Source organism: Balaenoptera musculus, chromosome 3, assembly GCF_009873245.2.
Source record: "Balaenoptera musculus isolate JJ_BM4_2016_0621 chromosome 3, mBalMus1.pri.v3, whole genome shotgun sequence".
NCBI classification, from domain to species: Eukaryota; Metazoa; Chordata; class Mammalia; order Artiodactyla; family Balaenopteridae; genus Balaenoptera; species Balaenoptera musculus.
The window spans coordinates 163802068-163825878 of NC_045787.1; the positions used below are offsets into that span (position 1 = coordinate 163802068).

A 23811-nucleotide genomic window follows, 5' to 3' on the forward strand; every position below is an offset into this window, starting at 1 on the left:
AGGACAGTTACCCATGCTGCAAAGATGCTGCTGGCTCTGTGCCGTCCAGACCTGACTACGGTAACCCTGTCTGTGTCCCACAAACTCCCAGGGCTGTGCCTGCATCAATGAAGATGAAACCTTCACCCAGCCTTGTACTGGGTCGAATATTGCCCCCCAAACGGTATGTCCAAGTCCTAACAGCTGATATCTGTGAACGTGACCTTACTTGGAAAGGTCTTTGTAGATGTTTTTAAGGATCCTGGGATGAACTCATCCTAGACTAGGGTGGGCCCCAAATCCAATGACTGGTGCCCTTATATAAGGAAGGAGATTTAAGACACAGAGACTCACAGGAAAAGGTCATGTGAAGACAGAGGCAGAGACTGGTGTGATGCTGTCACAAGCCAGGGGACGCCTGGAGCCACCAGAAGCTGGAAGAGGCAAGGGGAAATCCTGCTTGCTTGCCAGTTAACGCCCTCTTTTTGGCAATAAACTTGTCCTGACCATGGCAAAGACTCAGACAGGCATCCATCAAAGATAAGCCACCCGGGGTCTAGCCCTTCCCCACAACAGAGGAATATGGCAGCAAGTCCCGACTCCCTGAGGACTTGTCACCATAGGTACATCTTTTTCCACTGCCTTCTCTGACCTTGAGATTCCTTCCCTTGCGGTGACTCTGCATTCAGAAATGTGAACGGTGGCGGTGGCTGCTGCTTGGGAAACCAATGGTGAAACCTGTGTTGAGAACGCAGGTCCATAGTTGAAGGCATTTGGCAGGCGGTGCAGGAGTGTTCCTCGCCATGGACTTCTCAGTGACACAGCTTCCGTCCACACCTTTATCCTATCTTCTCAAACACAAGGTCCAAGTGATCTTGTGTGGGTCTCTTTTTTTCCATCCCCTGGACCTGTCAGGGAGAGGAGTCGAGGCTGGAAGCCAGCCATCCCTCAGGTCTGTCTCTGGTCTCCAAGTGCACATGCTTGAGGGATCCCAGAGCACTTCAGGCCAACACGAATGTTTGCACTGTGGGACCCGCTCCCCGGGCTGGACCATTTGGCATCCCGGACCTCCTCTGCTCTGACAGTAAGCAAAATTCTTCCAATGTTTCCTCTTTTAGTGGAGAACACCTTTCTCTCACCTCCCCAAGAAGGCAAATCTTCATCCTTTGAAGGCACACTGGACTTTCTGCCTCAGCTGAGTGATTCTGAGTCAAGAATGGTTCGCACTCCTCCCAGTGGCCATGGCTAACCAAGCACGGGAGGCCAAGGGGCCACAATCTTGAACAGCACCTGGTCTGAGAGAGTGGACAGGCGGCAAGACTAGGTGGGTTCCCGTAGAGATGCAGCCCCAGGCCTCGCTGAGGGGCTCGTTCCAGACAGGCGGGTAAAGCACTCCGGGCGTGACCCCCACTCTCTCCCGGGAGCAGGGCCAAAGTTGAGAAGGGCTGCTTTGGGGAGGGCTCCTCCACCTGCGCACTGCTGACATTTAAGTGTAGAATGGTCAGCGGCATCCCTGGCCTCTACCCACTAGGTGACAAGATGTCTCCCAACCACTGCAAAATTACCCAGGATAGTGAAGCACGCCAACAGTGCACTCCGTGGAACACACTCGAGGTGGGGCGGCACCAGAGGAAAGGCCGCAGCTGCTGCAGACACAAAGCGCCATCGTGGCATGGATGGTTCTGTGGCTGGGTTCCCCACACCTTGGCATCTTTCAGCCAGATTCAACTGGGCTTTTTTAGGTTACACGTACCCAACCTACAAGGATGTTTTACTCCGTGGTGACTTGAAATTGCACTTAAAATTATGAGACTTCATGGAGCAGAAAACAAAGCATGCCCAACTGTGTGAGCAAACCCCCTACAGCAGTGTGGGTCTCCGGAAGTCACTCTGCAGCCCACGGGGAGAGCTGGGACTATGGAGCCGCTGGGACACCGGTTCTGCAAGCTGCCAGGAAACTGGGTTGCTGGCCTTGGCCGTTCTCCGGTGACCAGGGACTGCCCTGCCCCCCACACCCTGCCTTCCTGTGCTGGGAACAGAGTGGAGGAACCTGCCCATCTTGCTGCTGGTGGCCCAGACACCCAGGCCTACGACAGGCACAGAGTTTTGTTTTTCTTTATTCGTCTACATTCAGCTCAATTCAGATGTACTGCCTGAATGATCCAGACATACAAAAAAACCCCACTCTTTCCCACTGGTTTTTAAAATAAAATCTTCACTTATAAAACTGAAACACTAAAGCATTAAAATACAGAAAGCTCGTTTAACTCACTTCACAAAAGCATTAACAAATGACGTATCCCTTCCGTTACTATTTAAAGACAAACTGAGTTAACACTAACACCAATTGTAAATAGACAGAGGGATACTTAATTGCAAGAACTCAAAAAAAACTCTACTCAGACAAAGTTGTAATGGCAACTAACAAACCACTGAAGACACGGAGTCCCAAACACAGCTAAATATGGGTCACAGGACGGGTCACGGGAGTGACCAGCTGCACCTCACAACACAGCAACGTGGACAGGGTAGGGCGGAAGGGGCCTGGAGAGGCCGGTTGACATGTTAACTGTGATGCATAAAACTGAATCTTACAACGGGGGAGTAAGTGCAGAAGGTACAAATCTTCACCCCTTGGGGGCTTTATCTGTACTGGTAGTTCATGCTGTGGTCTGCGTTTCTGCCGTAGCCCCCCTGTGACGACTGGTAGGAGCTGGGAGGGCCGCTGTAATTCTGGCTGGACCCCGGGGAGCTGTAGTTCGACTGTGACGAGTAGCCTCCTAAGGGAGAGAGGGCTGGGTTAGAGGTGAGAGGCACAGGCCTGCCCCGCAGTCAGAGAGCAGGACGTCAGCCAACACCGGAATTGTGTCTGCCGGGGAGATCGCAGCAGGGCAGCCATGGAAGCTCCACCTTGTTCTGCTAAGTGCCTTTCCAGGGTCACTGGGTCTAGTTGTTCCACGAGCCCTGAGGTGGAACCATCAGCCCTGTGTTTATGAGGGGTGGGGAGCTGCCCAGCCACGACGCATGGGCAGCGGGAGCTGTAACCGGGGGCTGCCTGAGCACAGGCTGAGCTCACCACCCCAAACCAGAGCTCCACGTCAGGCTCTGTTTGGCCCTCACTGTTCTCCGTATTTTTTCCCGTTGGTGCCAACATTTAAGAGTAGGGCAATTTCTGAACGTCTGGCTCCGGAAGAACCCGAAGCTGGAGGTGTGCCTAAGCCCGTGTTCTCACAGGGTCCTGGTGTGCCCGTGTCTCTCACTCCTTGTTCTTACCCCACATGGAAGCCAAGCGGCAGCTGCCACCGGGGCCCCCCTACCTGTGCTGCTATCTGCCCAGGCCAGGCCACGCCCCCTCCTCATGGAATCCGTGTGGCCCCTGCTGGCTCTGAGTTTAAGGCCCCCCATGCTGTGCTGCCTGCTGCCCCAAGCCCACCTTGTTTGCCTTGGTATGAGGAGCCGCCCCCAGAACCTCCGCCGTAGCCCCCGTGTGACCCTGGATTGTAGGACGACCCGCCTGAGCCGTAGCTGTTCCCGCCGCTTCGGCCTCCACTACCACTGTAGTCTGGGGGAAGAGAAGATAACACAGTTAAGGGGCTGTGGCCAAGAATTGCGGCTAGGGCGATCTAGGTTCCTTGTGCGCGGCCTTGGCAGTGGCAGGCGCTCGGCTGAGGTCTGGGCCTTGCCCGATCCCCGTCTTGACTGCTGAAATTTGGCACACTCAGTCCAACCACGAAGCGCCAGGGGCCACTGGAGCCCTGTAACGTCATCATGTTCTGAAGCCCAGGTCCATCCTGCCTTCCCACCTGCTCCTCCAACCCAGGCTCCCCAGCAGCCTCCTCCCCTCTCCCACCCAGCCAGGCACCCGAGGCCCACCGCCAGGCCCACGCACAGGCAGCACAGCTTCTTTAAGGTCCCCGGCACGCAGCTGCCCGCTATCCTGCCATGCAGGAGTTCACACCCACGCTTCCCCAGGCCTGCTGGGTCTGTGCACGAGGTGGAAGGACCGGCGGACACAGAAGTAACTCAGGATGTGTTGGGGGCTGTCTCCAGAGCCCATCCCTGGAGGTAACCTCGCAACAGCTGGCCCAGACTCACAGGCTCTATCCACCCTTGGGCCCCAGCCTCAGCCCACAGCCTCCGGGACCTCGGAGAAGGCAACAGGGAGGGACCAGCAAAGACCTGGGCCAGGGGACCCTACTTTCAGGATTTTCCTAACGCCCGCCCTGCAGCCAGCACCACCCGGCTTCCTTCCGGTCCCTCCACCAGAGGTCAGGTTGGGGCAGGGCTGAGCTTCCACCACTCCTTGGGATCTGCTGCTGGCCTGGACCCCTGGCGGCTCTGGAAGCCAACTCACTGAATTTGCTCTCGTAGCTGTAGTCTGATCCGCCCCCGCCTCCGGGGGAGCTGTAGGAGTTTGAATAGGAGGAGTAGTTGCCTTGTCCATGATTATAGCCTTTCTGCTTGCCCTGCGGGGGGCCGTAGTTGCTGTACTGGCCCTGGTTGTAGGACTGCTGCTGGCCTTGGTGGGACTGGTAGCCCGAGCCGTAGGAGGGCTTCTGCTGGCCCCCGTGCGGCTGCTTCTTCCCGGCGTGTTTCGGGGGCACTGGTGAGTTGTAGTTGTCACCTTGGTAGTAGGAACCGTAGCCAGAAGAGCCACCACCGCCCCCGCCGCCGCCACCACCACCGGCATTCCCAGAATGCCCTCCGTTGCTGTAGAACTGACCTAAACAGGAAGGCAGCGGGTCAGGTGGAGGATCGAGAGGCGGGGGAGGGGAAGGAGAGGGAAGGTCACAGCTGTGGGCCCTGAAGGCTGACCCACAAGCCCACTGGCCAGGCCGGGAGAGACGGAAAGAGGCAGGAGAGCGAGGAGCAGCGGCTCCGGTCCTTGAAGCAGCCTGGTATGGGCTGGCCCAGCCTTCAGCCCCACTCACCCATCAGCTGACGACAACAATGGCTCTCTGCCCAAGCAGCGGCACGACAGCAGGCCAGCAGCAGCTTTCGCAGCGGATGTCAACATTACAATGGGATGGGCTCCAAGCGCGGGATGACAATCACGACTAGCTGACTGCTACCCAGATGTCCCCAACGGTGAGAGGAAAAGCAAAGCCCCAAAGAAGCAGCTGGCCCCCGCCACCTCCCCCCTGCTGTGCTGGGAAGAGGCTCTGTAGTCCCAGTCCTGGGTGACCCCAGGAGATGCTCTGTAACGATGCCCCTAAAAGCCAGAGTCGTTCCTGGAAGACCAGCTGGTCCACCTGGGTCTGGGAGGACCGAATGGAGACTTAGCCCAATGATCTGGGGCATCTCCCTGGTGTGACTGCCACAGCCTCGTGGGGGAATGAAACACTACGGCTGGGTTCAGAACACCCAGGTGGGGCCTCAAGCTACTGCCTTGGGTGGCCCCCCCAGAGGGCCCCTCCTTACTCCCAGCACAGCTGCCGGGCGCAGGCAGGACCCAGGGGCAGGACTGACAAGCGTGCAGCCAGACCGCCACATTCTCAGGCCCTGGAGCGGAGAATGTCACGGTGGGTCCCCCCTCTGGTCACGAGGTACAGACCCCGGAAGACAGGTTTGTTAACACAGCCCCACCACTCAGATGGACTGACGGGGCATGGGTCAGCTAAGGAGAGGCGACAGGAAGAGGAAGACAGGTCACGTGGGTGGCTCTCCGACCCAGCCGGGCAATCCCTAGCACTCACACAGGGGCTGCAGAACTCTTGGGCTCCTGGAGCAGGCGGGCCTGGGCGCACCTGTGCTGGCTGGCTGCTGCCCCTGCCACAGACAGCCGGGGCTGGTGCCTGGTGTGGCCACTGTGCCCAGGGTGGGGGGACGGGGAGAGGACGCTCCCCACACACCCCGTCCTTCCTTCCCGTATTTAGCACCAAGGATCTCCTGCCTTTTGAATGGGGGTTAATTCCTTCCACCCGCTGCAGATGTACGCCCCACACCGCTGTGTCTTGGGTGGTTTTGAGAACAATAATTTGGATAGAACTGATCTGCGACATCAGTTAATTTTCTCTAGACCCTTCCACCCACCCCACCCAAAGCCAAAAACACCAAGGAGAAGGACGAGTCCCACAATGCAGGAAAGTAAACGCGCGAAGGCTTCTCAAGGAGGCTGGAGGACGGGAGGTCCCCTGCAGACACCCTCTCGGAAGCCCACCACCTCGGCTGCCCACGACCAGCACTGAGCGCATCCTCGCCCCTCCGCCAGCGTGGGAATGAATGAAGACGCCAAGGACTGAGGGCTTGTTACTTTAACATGTATTGATTAAAAAAAAATAATAATAATAATAAAGGGGAGGGGAAATTTTCAACGTCATTTCAGGATAACTATTTCCTGGTATAAAAAGACATTATTCTCAAACAATAACTTTCTAGGAAAAAAAAAAAATACATCATGCAATCAAAGTTTTAAAAAGTTTCACTGAATGTTTCAAACCCCTGGGAACAAATTATGTAGTAACCATTTTGACCAATTTTTTTGCCTGACTGAATAAACGCAAAATTTTGCAAGTCAACGCAGAGGCAGGCCTTGCTGCAGAGAAGTCTGCTGACCAGAGCCAAAACTATACTCATTCCCAAGAAGGACTCCCGCCAAGAGACGGGGGTCTCATTCAAGAGCCAGAACGCCTCTGTGTGCCTCTGCGCACAAGGGAGAAGCCACACAAGCTCAAGCCTGCACCCTAAGGTAAGAGGGCAGAAGCTTTCCAGGCCTTCTGGAATCTGCCGTGGATGTGCGCCCAGCAGCACAGGCCCTGCTGAGGCTTGGCTCTTCACTGGAGGAATTGTGCTATGTATTAAGCTCTTCCAGCTTGATTATTTTTAAAGCCCCATTAAAAAAAAAAGAAAAGAAAAAAAAAGAAAAGGAAAAGGAAAAAAACCTCTAGAATCCCATGCATTTGCAGGTGTGATTACGACTTGCAAAATTCCACGTTCTCTCTTCCTTAAAGCCTGTCTGTTTCTTGCACTAATAGTGGAAGCACAGTTTTGATACCTTTGAGAGTTCACCTCTAGCTAAAGCAGCCACAGAACATTGCATCCCGGAACAAGAACCCACCAGAGCATTTACAAAAGGTGGAAGAGGTTAACTTCGCACAATATACAATTTCCCAACGTTCCCAACGTTTCACATGCTTATGAAAAAACAAAAGAAAAAAGGCCGGTTGCTCTGGATTCAGATGTGGTGAAATCGTTACTGTCAAAGGCATCAACCAGATTTGGGAATTTGTTAAAAGGTTAAAAATTCATACAAAACCTGCTGTAAATTAAGACAAAGGTAGATTAAAATGCATTATTATCTGTCTCTTAAATAAAGTAATGCTTTCCATAAAAAGCAAAGGTGGGCTTTTGCCTTGATGCTGACCAACGCTGGCTCTAGAATTCTGTGCAATTCTGCACAAAAAACGCATTCTCTGAAAATTGTTTTCCACTTATTGTGAACTTCAATATGACCAAGTTCAAAGGCAAATCACGATAAAAACTGCCATTGTCTTAAATTCTGCAGGCTAAGAGTTTCAGACAAGCTGCGGTGACAAGCCACGGTTGAGAAACCCAGTGAAGCACAGGGCACAGCACGGACACTTTGGGTTTTGGAGTTCGAGAAAATTGGAGTAAAAAGTTGATTTTGTGTGCAATACTTTTAGATGCTCTAGGAAGACCCAAAATCATGATAGCCGTAGCAGTCTGTGAAAAAGTCACCTACAAAAGGGGGAGACAGAGCAGAGAAAAAAAATTAGAATTCTTTTGAAAAATGGCACAGAGCGCCACATTTGAAATTCATGTTTTAGATTTCTCTGCTCCTGTAACCCCCCAATGAAGGCTCCTTCTCAAGACAAGAGCTGTGCACTGTCAGGAAAAGTATATTCACAGGATTGGTGCTTCGCATGGCTTAAAGCAGAGAAATTTAAAATTCTGACTTTTAATGAACTTTCAAGTCACACAAGTGTGTGCATTAACATTTAAAGAGTAAATTACACTTTTGCAGGATGGGGGGTGCTGGAGGACCGCCTGACCTAACCACCGAGAATGGGTGCCAGCTGCCCTGAAGCCTCAGGGAGGCTCCTGCTGCTGGGCCACCCTGCTCTAACTCAGGCCACGGGAGCTAAGCTGCAGCTTCTCCCCAAGCTCAGACAAAGAGAAACACACACTTACTGTAGCCAGCGGTTGCCGAGTTGCCTCCATACCCATAGCTGCCATACCCGGCGCCTGAAAGGGAACAGACAGGGTCACCAGGGCAGGAGGTGGGTCTGCCAGCCCCCCTGCCTCTTCTGGCATCTCAGTTGGCCCCAGGGGTCCCACCCACTCCAGGGAGCAGGCCGGGCCCACTGGGACAGCACAGGACAATGGTCCTCACCAGCATTCATGTAGCCTCCATGGTTGGCGCCACCAAAGCCTCTCCCTCTCCCTCGACCTCGGATGTTCCCTCCTCTTCCCCGTCCTCGGAGATTGGGGGGCGGGGGCACTTCATTGTGCATGGGGCCCCCCATGCCGAACCCAGGGTTATGTGGCTGAACGGGAGAGAAGACAGACGGGTTACATTCGCCTCCCATTCGAATCACCAGAGAATACACGCCAAGGTCGGAGAGCTCCGGGGTGACCGCTCACCTTAGCAGCAAATTTCGGTCCACCTCTCACAGGCACGGGGGCTCTCTTCTTCTTGTTGGCCTCGAGGGCCAGAGGGGCATCGGGGAACAGTTTTTCTAGCGCAGCAAGGGCGGCATATGCTTTGGCCACCTTTTTGTTTGAGCCAGCGCCTTGAAACTTCTGTCCGTCCACCTCGACCTGGGAAGAACACATGCGTGTCTGGGGTGACCCAACACCCCCCTTGGGACGGGGGGGACTCTCCAAAGACTCCAGGCCCCCACAGGAACCGCCCCCAGGACCACTAACCTCCATGACGAAGCGCTTGTCATGGCTACCCCCTGTCTCTGAGATGAGCTCATACTTGAGGCCACGCCTCTTCTCGTTAAGTTCCATAACAGGGTTCTTGCCATGCTTGGTCAGGATCGGCCCCTGCTGTTTTACGTTCTCAGGGAAAACAGAAAAGAAAACCAACAAACTCAGCTAAGGGCTTTCCAGCACGTGGAGGAGGGCAGCCGCCCCTACGTCATGGCTGAGGAGGCCCTCCGCTCCATTTACTCTGCTGTCGCCCTCGCAACTCCTGTCTCCAGAAATCATCTGTGGCCTTCCCAGCAATGGGACCGCCTCCACCCACACCCCATCTACCGGGGAAACGGCACATCCTCGACTGCAGACCACCCCAGTGCAGCCCCAGATGTTGGGTCAACACCAGCAAGGGCCTCTCGGCCATGGCTCAACAGCTCACACCCAACTCCCTCCACAGGCCCCTGGACTGGAAGGTACACACTCTTGGGGTAAGAGAACGAGGACCAGGAACTGTCCTGGTTCACGGGACCCAGGACCGCCTGCTGCTTCCTGCCGGGCACTCCAGCACCCACCCCGTGCTCACCTCGGCAGTGGGATCTGAGGGGAAGGCAGCGCTGGGGGTCGAGACAGCTTCCACCACAGGTGGCGGGGCCACCACGGCTGGCTTCGCCTCTGTCTCCTCAGCTGAGTCTTCCCCCTTGCTGGAGTCTCTGCCTTCGGCACCCGTGGGCAAGCCCATGTCCTGTAACACCTGCAGGAGGGAGACCCAGGCCCCCAGTGAGGGAGGGCTCAACCACGCAGAACCCCTCCCACACCCGGGATCCTGAATCAGAAGCGCCTAGGGTGGCGTCCAGCCAACTGGAGGAGCTTTCCTGTAGCTCCCAAGACCACCTCAATGCCCGGCCACACTAGGGGGCCCTCTGCCCATCAGCCACAGTGATGATGGCGTTCTTGCCACGTGTGACTTGGCTACCATTCGGAAATCTAACCATTTCAGTATGCGCATGCCCTCCTTTAGCCTCGTGCTTAAATGGGACGATGGCTCTAAAGGGGCGCAAGATGAAGGAAGTGGTTTGCTGTCGTACGACGCTGCCGCCGTGCTCACCTTAACGGCCACGTGCAACTTGGCAGTCTTTTTGGAGGGCCCAGAGGCCTCGAATGAGTTGCCGTCTACCTCCACAGACATGGTGAAGATGGGGGCATGAACTGGACCGGTCTGGGAAACCAGTTTGTACTGCAGCCCCGGCTTGAGCTGGTTCAGTCTCATCAGGGCGTTCATCGCTTGGGGAGGCTCTGCTTTCTCCTCTAGAGAGAACACACCAATGTTGCTCTGGAAAGTCAGTCAATTCTGAACCGGGCAGGGGAACCTCTCCTGACTGCGCCCTGATGCACGACGTGGAGGACTGGGCAGGGGACTGGGCGGCCACACGTGCCGAGGCCTTACCTGCCCCACTCCCAGGGGCACACCACACCTGCGGTCACCAGCTGAGGCACCCCACTTGCGTTCCATACCCATGTTGTATTTATTTAACCATTCTTAAAAGGACTTAAGTATCATGTCCGAGAAAGAGAAGGTAAAAGGAAGTATCCCACTGACTTTGGGGTGAACCTTAATTGAAGCCACGTGGAGGGTAAAACAAGGACTATGAATGAATGCTGGTACCTTTCTTCTGAATCTTCTTCTTCTTTTTGCTGGGAGACTTTTCCTCCCCATCTTCCTCCATTGGGCGTTTCATGGGCGTAATGGCGTAGGTGGTACTGGGGGGTATTTGAACTGAAACGAGACAAGGACGGAAGCAGCTGAGACTCCAGTCAGGGGTCTGCTGGGAGCGTGCGATGATACCGCCCGCCTGGGCATGGGCACTGCGCCATGCTTACCTGTGTAGTCCACTGGGTTTTCATTCTTTGGTTTTTTGGGCATCTTCGAAGGCAGGGGGTCCATACCCAGGACCTTATGGAGCTGGCCAAACGCAGCAAGTCGCAGAGCGTGCTGGAGAAGGGGAAGAGGAACCTGACTCAGCCGCCCTGTGTTCCCAGCCAACGTGTGTGCTCTCACTAATGCCTTCTGGAAGGGGTGGGAGCTGAGGGGTTGCTAACGGTCTCCCCTATAACAGTGAGGGGTCCCCCGACAGCCAGGGCCCAGCCTTGCTGTGGGGGAAGGCCAGCCTGTGACCACCCCCCTCGAGAGGATTACAGGAGACCCCAACCTGGGGACTGGTTGCCACACGGAGCCACGTGGTGGGCCTGCGAGGGAAGGACCCCTGGAGCAGTCCGCACAGCAAATACATCTCCCCGCTGAACTCGGTGTCTGAAAACAGCACTCGAGCAGGCCGAGGGGGCAGGCGACAACCACGCGTGGCGCCAGGGGAAAGAAGCAACCCAGATTGGGGCACCCTGTATCAGGCACGATCCCTTGACCTTCAGAATCCCCAGCCTGAGCCTATGAGTCCAGTGGCTACCCTGAGAATACCCAGTAATGGAACTGGAAGCCAGTGATTACAGACTGGGTAAGGGCTCACGTTGGCAATGGCGATGACTATACCTGCGCACTCTGTGTGATATCTTCCCGTTGCTGTCTGTCTAGATGCCCAATAGCATCAGTGGCTTCTTTTTCACAAGGGTCATAAATGCCAGAACCATCTGAAGGCAGGAAACAAGGAAGATATGCAGAGGATTATCTTTTAGCATCTCCGAAGAGTTGTGCTGGCTGAGGGAACCAAGTGCGTTACCCCCCGCGCCCCATCCACACCCAGCTCTGGAAAACACACCGAGCTCGGTGACCCACTCGGCATCCAGCCTGTGAGAGAAATAATCCACATGTATCTCAGAGCGTGGAGCTCGCGTGGGAGTGGGTCACCACTGCCCCGGATCCGCCCTGAGTCACAGCTGCGGAGCCGGCACAGGGCTGGATATGATGGTGCAAGAGGGTAGTCACATGCTTCATCCCTAGGGGGACACGGGGCTGCTGCTGCCCTAACCCGGTCAGGGGACCCGCCAGGAAGTGGCCTCAGGGCCTCAATCCCTGTCCTTTCCCTGCAACTTGCAAAGCACAAGGCCCCAACCTGGCATCACGATGCCTGAAGCCAGGCACTCCAGCACTCTCCGCAGGGCCTCGCCGGCACCCATTGGTCTGTTGGCTGTGCCGATGGACTTCTCACAGAGAAGCTCGAGGGGCTGAAAGGCAAGAGGGACAGTTAGCCAGTGTCCAGGAGGGAGCTGGCTGATGCTGAGGAGCTGTTGTCGTGTGTGTGTGTGTGTGTGTGTGTGTGCGCGTGTGTATGTGCGCGCGCACGCGCGTCGAAGACAGGACACCTAGAGTGGGTCTTAACCAACTTTTCCTTAAAGGACCAGATGTTAAAGGGGCAGCCTGTGTGGGCCAAGAGGCAAAGTTGAAGCTGTTACATAGGTACTTATACTTAAAATGTAGCCATTTAAAAACATAAAAAGCATTCTTAACTACAGATAAACAGGCAACTAGCCAAAATTGGCCTGTGGGCCTCAGTTTGCTGACCCCTGTCCAAGAACAGCTACAAAACCGTCTTCACGGAGTGTAATCCGTCATAGTAAGTGTGCCACCTGGCCGGCCCCTGACTAGGTTGAGCTGTGTACCCTCCATGGGAGTCTGGTCTCGCTCTCATCCCCACCCAGGGTGTGGCACACAGTAGTTGCTCAATGAGCAGCTATGACTGGAGTATCGGCCACACCCACCCTGACGGGCCACTCCAGCCTGTTTACCATTAACATATTCTTGGGATCTGGGAGGTCTCTGCACACATGACCCAGGGTGGCTATAGCTACAAAGGTGCCTTACCCATCCTCTGAGGGGACCCCAGGTGGGAACGCGGGTGCACAGGTCCCTCAGGACCCGGATGACAATGACACACGACTTCAGCCCGTTGGCTCTGGCCTAGAGGAACAAAGCACAGGCTCTTCACACCAAGGCACCTCCCTGAACACAGGCAAACATGAAAAACGCAAGTCTCAGGGTGCTACTTTGTCAAGGGTAAACGGTGAACGTTCACGACCATCAAGTGTGTGGTCGGCAGCGATTTCACCGAGTGGACGAGAATGATGTTACTCTTGGCACAAAGCAGCAGCTACCCACCTACTCAGTCACAAGCCTCCTTTGGGGGTGTCAAATTTGTCTATGCGTGCTCCTTTAGCAACTGCACGCCTGCAGGTGCTAAGTTCAGCACGGTGCTCTTCAATGTTACCGAAACTTTATGGTGAAAATTAGCCAACTTAAAACTTAGGAATTCTCTACCGAAAGACAAATAGAAGAACAAAATGCAAACCTGGAACCACTTGGCGTGTCGGAGGGACGCCAAGGCAGCAAGGCATTTCTGCCTGTCCAGAACGTCCGGGGGATCGTTGACTGATAGCGTTTCTATTCATGGATGGAATAAGAAGACAAGGTACAGTTTGACCAAGGGGTTTCTGTCAGGTGGAAAGGGGATGTGGCAGCTTCCTAAAAGGGCAGCTGAGGCTCCCAGAATCTCAAGTCATCTCCACCCTTGACCAGGGAAGGAGATGCTCAAGTGCATTTAACTCTGCCCCAAGAGGAGATCGTAAAAATCAGAGGCCCCCTCCAAAAAAACAAAAAAACAAGAAACAAAAAACAACAATAAGAAAAACAAAAACAAAAGTGGGAAGTTACTCTAAAAGGAATAATCCCATGGGGGAGGGGGACAGATAGGTGGATCCTATCTTCTAGTAGAGACTATTACCTTGCTTCCTCCCCAGGATCTCCCAATAAATTAGCTATGCTAAAAAAATTCATTAGCAAAAAAAGAAAAACAAAACCAAAAACCAAAAACCAAAAAATAAAAATAGGCGGGGGGGGGGGGGGGAGTAGAAATGCACTCCCTCTCTGCTTCCCACAGGCCTTCCCCTGAGGCGTCTACGGCAAAGGGGACCACCTCCACCCACCAGGTGGGACTGCCCTAGTCCCAGCCCTTGACAGAGAGAGTCCTGTTGGTCAAAGGTCCAGCGTCCCTAAATTGATAAACTAGAAGGGCTCTGGTAGTGAATCAGGTATCGGAACCGAAGGTAATCAAAGAACAGCAACAAGGGCACGGCGTGAGCCTGTGCTGCAGCAAAACCAGAGCGTTTGTCGTTTCCGCCATCTGTGCATCAGGGGTTTGGATAAGGCCTGTCACCTTTACTTTGAGGTGTGAGAGTTGTGACTGAAAAACATCCACCCAGAGATGTATGAGGGGCCCTGGGTGGACTTTGAATCGTGAAAGCATTATCACTGTCTGAGGTTCAAAGACTTGATTTGAAAATCGCTCAATTGTTTAAAACTTTATCCAAAACTCTGCATCAGCTCTTTGCATTTCAATCACTGCAACTGATAAAAGCAGCCAATGGAAGAGGACAAATGAAGAAGCCCTCAGTTCTGCTGCAACACAAGCTGTTTGCACAAGTCCAACGTGATGCTCATGCAGAAACCATCTGGTTGTCTTCCATAATTTAAAAAGCCTATAATCACCAGGGACACGCTTTTCCAAGGCCAGAGACTGACTCAACAGAAAAAAATCACATTTAACACCGATGAGAACATCCAAGGATTAAGACAAACAAAAATGGTGCAATCCTCTAGGAAAAGTGCTACTCACTTTTAGTGCAACCGTTTTGTCAAACTCCCAGGACTGAAACCGAGTGGGAGATGTGATCTCAGAGCAAAAGGTGGTCAAAGCTACACCACTATCCTTTTATCAAAGCAGTCTAAAACTGAATAGCACGTTTGAATCGTGAGGGAACACCAAGTTGCCAGTGTCCTGCTGGCCTTTCTCAGCCTCCCTACCTCCAGCTAATACTTTCTCCATTTCTTCTCTGACAACAGGGGATGTCAGGTGGATGGTCAGGGACAATGGAGGCTCTTTTGTGTTTTTTATCACAATCGCGGCATCGTCGACAGATTGGAGTATTTCGTACTTGTCATCTGTAACAGCCTACAAAAGAAAATGCAACTTTCAAACGCACTTTCCCCCCCAGGGCTATCGACAGTTCTGTTTAGCTCCTGGTTACCACAGCAGACAGGCCAGTTTCTTGGGCTGTGACTGACAGCAGTGCCTTCAGCTAGGGCTCAGGACCTCCCTCCTGCTGGACAGGTCTCTGGCCATCTTCCAGGCACTCCAAGGAGGAGGTGACTACTTAGAGGGGTGATTTTCACGGGAAGCTTTATAATGCCAACGGTAAGAGAGTTTAGGGTCTGGGAGGAGATGAGGGTGTGAATCCTCATTTTGTTGCTTGGCAGTTGTGTAACTTTGGACAAATCACTTCATCTCATCAAGACTGTGGTTTCTAATTTGTAAAATGGACTCAGTGACACGACCGACAGCACGAGGCTGCAGAGGACTTGAACCGGACACTGCATGGAAAGCACAGCACCCAGCACAGAGTGGGCATCCAGCCACCGCTATTTCCACACCAGGCTGAGCAGCTATCACAGAACGTGGGATGATGAAAACTGTGTGCGGTAAAACAGTTTCATCATATGACGCCTATAAAAGCACGTACTTGCTGCAAATGCACGTGTCTATAAGAGGACGTTCACAATTGTGACTTCTGCTTTCTTCTTTATACCAGTTTATATGCCTTGATCAAGAAAACTCGAGCGTTTTTGATTTTTGTCAAGAAAAACAAAGTAAATACCACATTACAGGGAGGACAAAGGCACTATGGAAAACCTAAGTTGACTTTTCTCCACCTCAGCACTATGGACGCTCTGGGCCAGATCACTCTTGGTTGTAGGGCTGTCCTGTGCACTGGAGGACCTCGAGCAACATCTCCAGCCTCTACCTAGGAGATGCCAGTAGCACCCCACTCCTCCTGCTGTGACAACTAAAACTACCTCTAGACTTGCCACATGTCCCCTGGGGTGCAAAATCTGCCCCAGTCAAAAAACACTAAGCTAAATTGATAAAAATATACTTTCTTTGTATCTATCTTTAAATACTCTTTACAAAAATTGTCTTTCCTTTAGAAACATTTACGTCAACTTAATTTTCTTCACTTAATATACTTTTTATAGACAAAGATTAAAATTAACTGACCATTTCAATTCTGACCTCTGTCCTGAATCCCCAGTTGTCAGTCACACGTGACAGTACGTGCCTTCACACGTGACAGAACATACCTTCACACGTGAAAACGAACAGTGTGTCTAAGAAATGAAGTCTTTACTTTCTTCTTTTGCTTATCCTGTCACTAAATCCAGGGTAAATGTGTCCCGAAGAGGCACCGAGTGGCAGTGACACTCAGAGGTTCTGAAGCCCCAGACCTCACCAGCTGGGTATGTGGGGTCAGTTACTGAGCTCCCCACACCTCAGCCACGTCTTCGAAAATACTTAGATAATAAAGCCCTTATATGTATAACTGATTCACTTTGTTATAAAGCAGAAACTAACACACCATTGTAAAGCAATTATACTTCAATAAAGATGTTTAAAAAAATAAAAAATAAAAATAAAGCCCTATCTCAGTCATTATGATGAAATGATAGAGCTCTTCTGGCCTAGAGTCTGGTGTAGTCAATGCTCAAGAAATGCCAGAGGCTATTATTTACGTAATACTTTTGTAATGAGACAAATAAATCGGTTAAAAAAATTTTTTTATGTCCAGCTTTGCGTCAGGGAGGAAGAGTTAACAACTGTGCTACCTATTCATCCACTCACCCGCCCATCCATCACTGGAGTCTGGATGTGAAGGTCATGCCCAGTGCGGCCCAAAAACAGTGCAGCCTTGTGCATGGCAGGCACTGGGCCCTTCTTGGCTGCCAGAGCATCTGGGTGGCTCTGCAGCGTCCTGCCTGTTACCTACAGAAGGTGTGAGCACAGCAGGTGCAAGGCTGGGTTTGGAGCGTGCCTCTTGGCACACAGCGCGGTTGGGCACCTCTTCCCCTGACCACCCTCCAACCCCAGTGGTGGCGGTCACACTCACAGCGAGCTGGATGGCCAGGTTGTCAGCCACCTTGTCCAGGAGGGCGGTCGTGGGCTTCTCCTTACACAGCAGCACCAGCTCCAGGTCCAGGTCCCCCTTGAGCAGCAGGCCCTTTGCCACGAGGCCAACACGCATCACGCCCCTCAGGGTTCTGGTCACGTGCTCTGACTTCTGCTCCCTGAGGAACAGCCCAACACATGCTCAGTGAGATTCCGTCTGGCCAGAACCCAGGGGTCCTGGAAAGGCTGGAGTTTCTTAGAAAAGGAGGTGCTCAACCCTACCCTGGCCAGTCTCCCTAGAAAGGAGAAAGGAAAAAACAAAGCAAACACACAAAAAACCACCCCCCTACAAAACCAACTTACCCGGCCCCTTCTTTGGCCTCGTCCTCTGGGGGCGCATCCATATTCTCGGACTCGGCGTGATCGCCGCTGCCTTTCTCCTGCTCATCGATCCAGTCGGACACAGCTTTGAGAGCCCGCTCCGTGTGGGACACCATGTTCTGGACTGCCTCCAGCTCCTCTTGTGTTGGATAAACGGAAGAATGCTTTGCCATCACATGGCGATCATCATTCACAAAAATTCTCACTGGACGCTGGAAATGTGAAAAATTAGTTAAAAACAATGCAACTTGACGCTTATCTTTTAAGATGTACACCTGAGAATTATGCATATGAAAATAAAACTGTATGAACATATCTGAAAGCCTGAGAAGGACAACCAAACGTAACAGCTGTGCTTTCTCTAGGTGGTGGGAGTATGGGGGCATTTACTTTACACGTTTCTGTATTACTAGAATTGTTACACTATGTACTTGAAAAAAGTCCAATGAAAAATGATTACAGATTCAAATGCTTTGGGGAGGCAAGATAGTGAAGGGGATTAAGAGGAACAAACTATTAAGTATAAAATAAGCAAGTTACAAGGACACAATGAACAGGATGGGGAAGGTAGCCAATATTTTATAAAAACTTTATATGGAATATAATCTACAATAAGTATCAAATTACTGTTGTACACCTGAAACCAATATGATATTGTAAGTCAACTACTTCAATTTACAAAAAAGAATCAAATGCTTTGGGGAAACACTACAAACATTTTTGTACATGAATGAAGAAACAGTATCTATGATTAAGAAAAAAACTTTCTTACCATTTTTACTTCTTTTTCTGTAGTGTCTGGAAATCAAATTTTTGCTTATCTTTTCAAATTGTGACAGATTTCCGTGGTGTTATCAATACTTCAACTATCTATAAGATCAGAAAATCTTTTTAGTTTCACATATTTCATCGATGGATGAATCTTAGCAGTCAGATATTCAGCAGGATGCAAGCGGCGCTGCCTCAGGAAGGAGGTCCGTCCACACAGCAGGACACATCTTTATTTCCAAGTAACCACTAAGCCACGGTACAAACAACTAATTATAAAATTCCATAAAAATGAAAACAGCTGGTTTCTAGAAGGCGCGTCTCACTTCAGGCCCACACTCAGATGATTTTTACTTTTTAAAAAATCCCTTTTCATCATTATCTTTATATAAGTATGCCAATTTTTACAAATAAAAAATAAACCTTATAACAAGCCTCCAGAAAATGGTACAGGCGAAAATGTTCAGCAAAATCTTGGTATTTGGAGAAAAAAAGAGAGGGAAAGAAAAAAAAAAAAAAAGAGGGAAAGAGCTCTGGTCCTTGAGGGTAATGGAAGGAAAGCAGGAAACAGAGGGGCTCAAAAGGCTTCTGTAAACTGGAGAGGCAAGAACCTTGTGAAACGTCAGGTGGATGTGGCCACCGCAGCACGTGGACACACCTGTGGGTTCAATTCTGGAGTGGTTGAGACAACTGAAATACACAACAGAAGTCTTCAAGACAAACGTAGCTATAATTACAATTTTGGACTCTAAATAACATGCTGACTACAACCTACTCAATTCCCACTCTATGCAAACAGTCTGGTCCACACTGAAATCTTCCAAATGAGTAAACAACCAAAAAAACCCCATCAGCTTAATAGGCAACAGATGAATCCACCCATTCCCTCCAGCCACATAACAGCTAGCCCCTTCGATCCACACCAGTTACCAGCCAGAGCAGCAGGTTCATCTCGGAAACGCACCCCCTTCAAGGATAAACTCCGACATGACTAGCCAGAACAAGAATTTCCCACAATGCTTCAGGACTACCTAGCAATCTCATCGAAAACTTAAGGGTTCCAAAGTAGAACTTGAAAATCTAAGCGTGGAATGACAGGCGATGCCCCTGCAGAGCCAGGCAAAAGGACAGGTGGCGTCAAATGCTTCTTGACATGGGAGGGAGGGAAGGGAAGAGTGGAGGACCAGTCCCTGGGCTCAGCTCCTGGCTGTGCCTGGGCCCTTGGTAGTCACCAAGTGGAAGCTTCTGCAAAGATGTGGGCCTGAAACTTTGCCAGCTGGGCCACTACCTGTGTGGCCTTGAAGTTTCATTGGAGTTTCCTTCTAACCTGCAACATGAATCTACTCCTCTACCTCTTCAAGGGAACTGTGAAAATTAAATGAGTTGACCTATGGAAAGCATGGAGCACACATCCCACAGACCCGCAAAAACAGCACCAACATCTGCTACACAAGATGTACATCACTGGCTGTTGTAGGGGCAGAGCACATGCAAAAGCACATCCTGTATTAAGGAATAATTGTTCATTCAGTTAGGAACGAATGATATTATGGTTGTGTTTGAAAAGAACGTCTTTGGGGCTTCCCTGGTGGCGCAGTAGTTAAGAATCCATCTGCCACTGCAGGGGACACAGGTTCGATCCCTGGTCCGGGAAGATCCCACATGCCGCGGAGCATCTAAGCCCGTGTGCCACAACTACTGAGCCTGCACTCGAGAGCCCGCGAGCCACAACTACTGAAGCCTGCGCGCCTAGAGCCCGTGCTCCGCAACAAGAGAAGCCACTGCGATGAGAAGCCCGCGCACCGCAACGAAGAGTAGCCTCTGCTTGCCGCAACTAAAGCCCGTGCGCAGCAACGAAGACCCAACGCAGCCAAAATAAATAAATAAAATACCTTATTAAAAAAAAAAAAAGACAAGAATGTCTTTATCTGTTAGGTACATATTTAAGATAAATTTATGGCTTAAACTACATGCCTGGTATTTGCTCTAAAATACTCCAGTGAGGTGGGGAGTGGAGAAGGGAAAAGGATAAACCAACACTGGAAAATGCTGATACCTGCTGAAGATAAGGATGGGTATACTGGGATCATTTGTGCATGTTTGAAAATTTCCATAATAATTTTTGTTTTTTTTTTTTAAGTGAGTAGTAAACAAGAATTCTTACAAAAGTGCCACCATGGCAGGTAATCTAAAATTTAAAGCAAAGCTCAGAAAACCAATTCTAAACTGACAAGAGGCAGGCCATCAGAAATCACAGCTGATTGGTGAGGAGTCCATGTTAAACAGCCACCAGTCCTGGCCATATCTATACTGAAACTTCATCAATCTGATAATGAAGGATGATGTTTAAAACTGTATTTACTTATTCAAAAGTATTCAGCATGCACCTCCCCTGTGCCAGGCCCTGAGCCAGATGCTGGGACAGCGATGAACACAGCACGCAAGTCCCCCATTCCTGTGGACCTGGCCAGCGAGTGTACCTTAAAGGAGAAACGCCTTCCCTCCAAATCCAACATGGTGCCCGGAGCCAATGCATCACTGTACACTTACCATCTCTTCATCTTACATTCTTCCTCCACCACAGATATCAAATATAGAGACTTGAAAATAACAGAGCTTAAACTGAGATCCCAGGTGACTAAGACTTTTTTATTCAGGGTTTTGTAGGACTGATATTGTCTAAAATCTTCTAAAGGGAGCTCCTGGAAGAAATGGTTGATTTGGCACCTCATGCACAACTATGGTGGGTGAGCCTGGGTCACACTGCAGTGTCAGAAAGCAAGGAAATATGCACAGATTACTGCAGGCTTGTCCAAAGGACAAATGAGCTGACCTGTAGGACTTCCACTGGCTACATTTGGGGCAACTATCAAAAAAGAAAAAGGAAAAAAAAAGCTTCCACCCAGATGAAGTTCTCGAACTCAGCAAAACAGCCAAAACTCATCAGCGGTTGCCTCTGGGGGATGGTGGCAGGAAACACCTGGGAAGGGGTCCTGGAAACCTTCTGGGGTGATGGTCATGGTCTACATCTTGGTAGTATTGGTGGGGACATGCACTGGTCAAAATCCATTGAATTGGATATTCAAGATCTGTACATTTACTTCAAAAGAAAAAAAATGTAAATAAATACTGGACTCTAGTTAATATTTAGAGGAAAGACTACAACCTTCTGCTACTTTGAAAAGCATCGTAAAGATACGTTGTTAATTATATTTCAATAAAATGAAGTGGACTGAAAGAGGAAAAGAACAGAGAGATGAAGAGAGATGTGAAACACAACTGAAGTCAGATGTCAATGGCAGATGGGACTTCCCTGGTGGCTCAGTGGTTAAGAATCCGTCTGCCAATGCAGGGGGACACAGGTTCGAGCCCTGGTCTGGGAAGATCCCACATGCCGCGGAGCAACTAAGCCTGTGCGCCACAGCTACTGAGCCTGCGCTCTAGAGCCCTCGAGCCACAACTACTTAGCCCGCATGCCCCAACTACTGAAGCCCGTACAACTAGAGCCCATGCTCTGCAACGAGAAGCCCGCGCACCACAACGAAGAGTAGCCCCCGCTCGCAGCCACGAAGACCCAACGCAGCCAAAAATAAATAAATAAAATTAAATGAAACATTAAAAAAAAAAGATATTCACTGTGTAAAACATCAGCCCATCACAAGCCCTCAAGGACATTTGTGCGCCCCCAAATGCTCCTGTCTTCAGCAAACGTCCCGCAGCGAGGTTTCCATCTGCTGTCTTCACTGCCAAAACTCGGAGCATGGCTGTGGCCTCTGCTCCAGCAGGCTGCCTCACTTGAGAGGCAGGCCCAAGAAGGGACCCCTAAAGGCTCACTGGGCTGTGGCTAACTCTGATCACCACCCTTGGCCCATCTGCGATCCTTTCATCCCCTGGCCCTCCTCCCTCAGGCCAGGCCTTAGTGGCGATGGCTTTTGATTCAGGGGGACAAAGTGAGTAAGAGTACTTATTCTGTGAACTAAAGCAAACACGTAAAAACTGAAGTCGGGAATTCCCGGGTGGTTCAGTGGTTAGGATTCTGTACTCTCAATGCCGAGGGTATGAGCTCAGTCCCTGGTTGGGGAACTGAGATCCCACAATCTGCGCAGCAAAGCCAAAAATAAATAAATAATAAAAACTGGAGTCAATACTTCTTTGCAGGGCAACAAAACCAGCCTTACTTGCCTCTGTGTAAGCCTAGATCTGTCACCCAAATCAGCCTCTTGGAAGCCAGCTGCTCCAGTCTTGAATACCAGAGAGTCCACCTCATTTAACCTCCTTTTCAAGATTTTGAGGAATACCGCTGGCAAGAAACCCACAATACCCACCTATACATGCAACACTCCACTGCCCCCTGCCAATATAACTTTAAACCCAAGCCTTGAAAGGCTCACAGAGCTGCTCCTGCAACCTCATTCAGGATTCAAACCAGGCCCAACTGAAGCCTGATATTTACCAGCCCAGCCTCTCTGAAAAGAAGTCCAAGAAAAGAACGAGTGAAGAGCGAAGAATCAGGATCTTAAACAACCTCTGTGTGGTTTTGGGATGTTCTAACATGCAGGGATCAGGTTCCTTTCTTTTGTTCTCAGAACCAGCCCACCCAGAGCATGCAGAGTTATAGAAGTTTAAACCACAGCATGCGGTGAGATGACCATCTCTCTGACCTCTCACTAACTGGAGTATGCCGTTCATGACCACTTGCCGTTGGGAAAAAAACGTTCCCAAGTCAGCATGTGTGGATCAACACATGTCTGTAGAATGAATGAACAGGTGTAGTGACAACACCCCAACAGGTATGGCCCCACCTATCTTCCAGAGTAAATTCCCCCATCCAGGGTACTTCACAAAACCTTAGAGGCCCAGTCACTCCTGGAATGGTCCCAAACTGGATGCTCCTCTTAAAGAGACCTAAATAGGCTTTAAAAGGTACAGGACCCAATGCTGGTTCCCTGACCTCTGGAGATATAATCCTATCCTGGACCGCGAAGTGAAATAATACACACATACAACTTGTAAGTGACTCCTTAAACTTTTACAGATTCACATCATCGAGGATATATGGAAAATAATTTTAACAAAGCAACCCAGCCAGAAGACGCCAATCTAAAATCTGATTATGGATGCCACTCTGAGAAATTTTTCAATTCAAGACATATCTTAAGCCCAGTGCAATGGTTCCCAGTTCTGTCCCCAACAGTGTTTTTACTGGTCCATAGGGAGGTATAAAGTTAGGAATAAAGATGTTCACAAATATTTTCAATTTAAAGGACTGTCCTTGGGAATTCCCTGGTGGCGCAGTGGTTAAGAATCCGCCTGCCAGCACAGGGGACATGGGTTCTAGCCCTGGTCCAGAAAGATCCCACATGCCGCGGAGCACCTAAGCCCGTGCGCCACAACTACTGAGCCCATGTGCCACAACTACTGAAGCCCGCGTGCCTAGAGCCTGTGCTCCACAACAAGAGAAGCCACTGCAATGAGAAGCCTGCGCACCGCAATGAAGAGCAGCCCCCGCTCGCCACAACTAGAGAAAGCCCGCGTGCAGCAAACAAGACCCAACAAAGCCAAAAATAAAATTAACTGAAGAAAGGACTGTCCTTTACTCTAAACTTATTTTCTTCCTATATGTTCAGTATTAAAACATCCTTTTTTCTTATGAAAAGGTGGAGATGAAGTATGTTAACTAATTAAAAAGATATTGTAACTGGCAAATGCAGGATGTTTCCTAAATTGCTTCTGGAACTATAACTGGTCTGTGAGACCCAGGCCTCCAGGCCCAATGACACCGTGAAACAGCCACAGGTCTCAGAAACAGAAGCCCCAGGTTTGTGCCCACCTGGGCTTTCCAACCTGGCCACTA

General features: G+C 50.8%; 1 protein-coding gene across 6 annotated transcripts in view; it reads right to left on the reverse strand.

Annotated features, from left to right (window-relative positions):
* Positions 1–2078: 2078 nt before the first annotated feature.
* Positions 2079–23811, reverse strand: part of ILF3 (interleukin enhancer binding factor 3) — a 28264-nt gene continuing 6531 nt past the window's right edge. Inside the window, exons 2-20 of one of the 6 annotated variants that reach the window (XM_036845777.1) lie at positions 17962–18059; positions 17172–17401; positions 16810–16987; positions 14672–14819; positions 13161–13252; positions 12677–12772; positions 11928–12039; positions 11408–11505; positions 10744–10855; positions 10529–10639; positions 9971–10170; positions 9449–9616; positions 8869–9006; positions 8584–8760; positions 8333–8486; positions 8131–8184; positions 4334–4702; positions 3413–3541; positions 2079–2759 (exon numbers count right to left, since the gene is read on the reverse strand). In XM_036845777.1, the coding sequence (XP_036701672.1) occupies positions 2623–2759; positions 3413–3541; positions 4334–4702; positions 8131–8184; positions 8333–8486; positions 8584–8760; positions 8869–9006; positions 9449–9616; positions 9971–10170; positions 10529–10639; positions 10744–10855; positions 11408–11505; positions 11928–12039; positions 12677–12772; positions 13161–13252; positions 14672–14819; positions 16810–16987; positions 17172–17401; positions 17962–17964 (2706 nt within the window). In that variant the 5' untranslated portion in view covers positions 17965–18059 and the 3' untranslated portion in view covers positions 2079–2622. Of the gene's footprint in view, positions 2760–3412; positions 3542–4333; positions 4703–6218; positions 7678–8130; positions 8185–8332; positions 8487–8583; positions 8761–8868; positions 9007–9448; positions 9617–9970; positions 10171–10528; positions 10640–10743; positions 10856–11407; positions 11506–11927; positions 12040–12676; positions 12773–13160; positions 13253–14671; positions 14820–16809; positions 16988–17171; positions 17402–17961; positions 18060–23811 lie in introns of those variants that run through there. The other 5 variants (XM_036845780.1, XM_036845778.1, XM_036845781.1 and 2 more) reach the window with 5 other exon arrangements.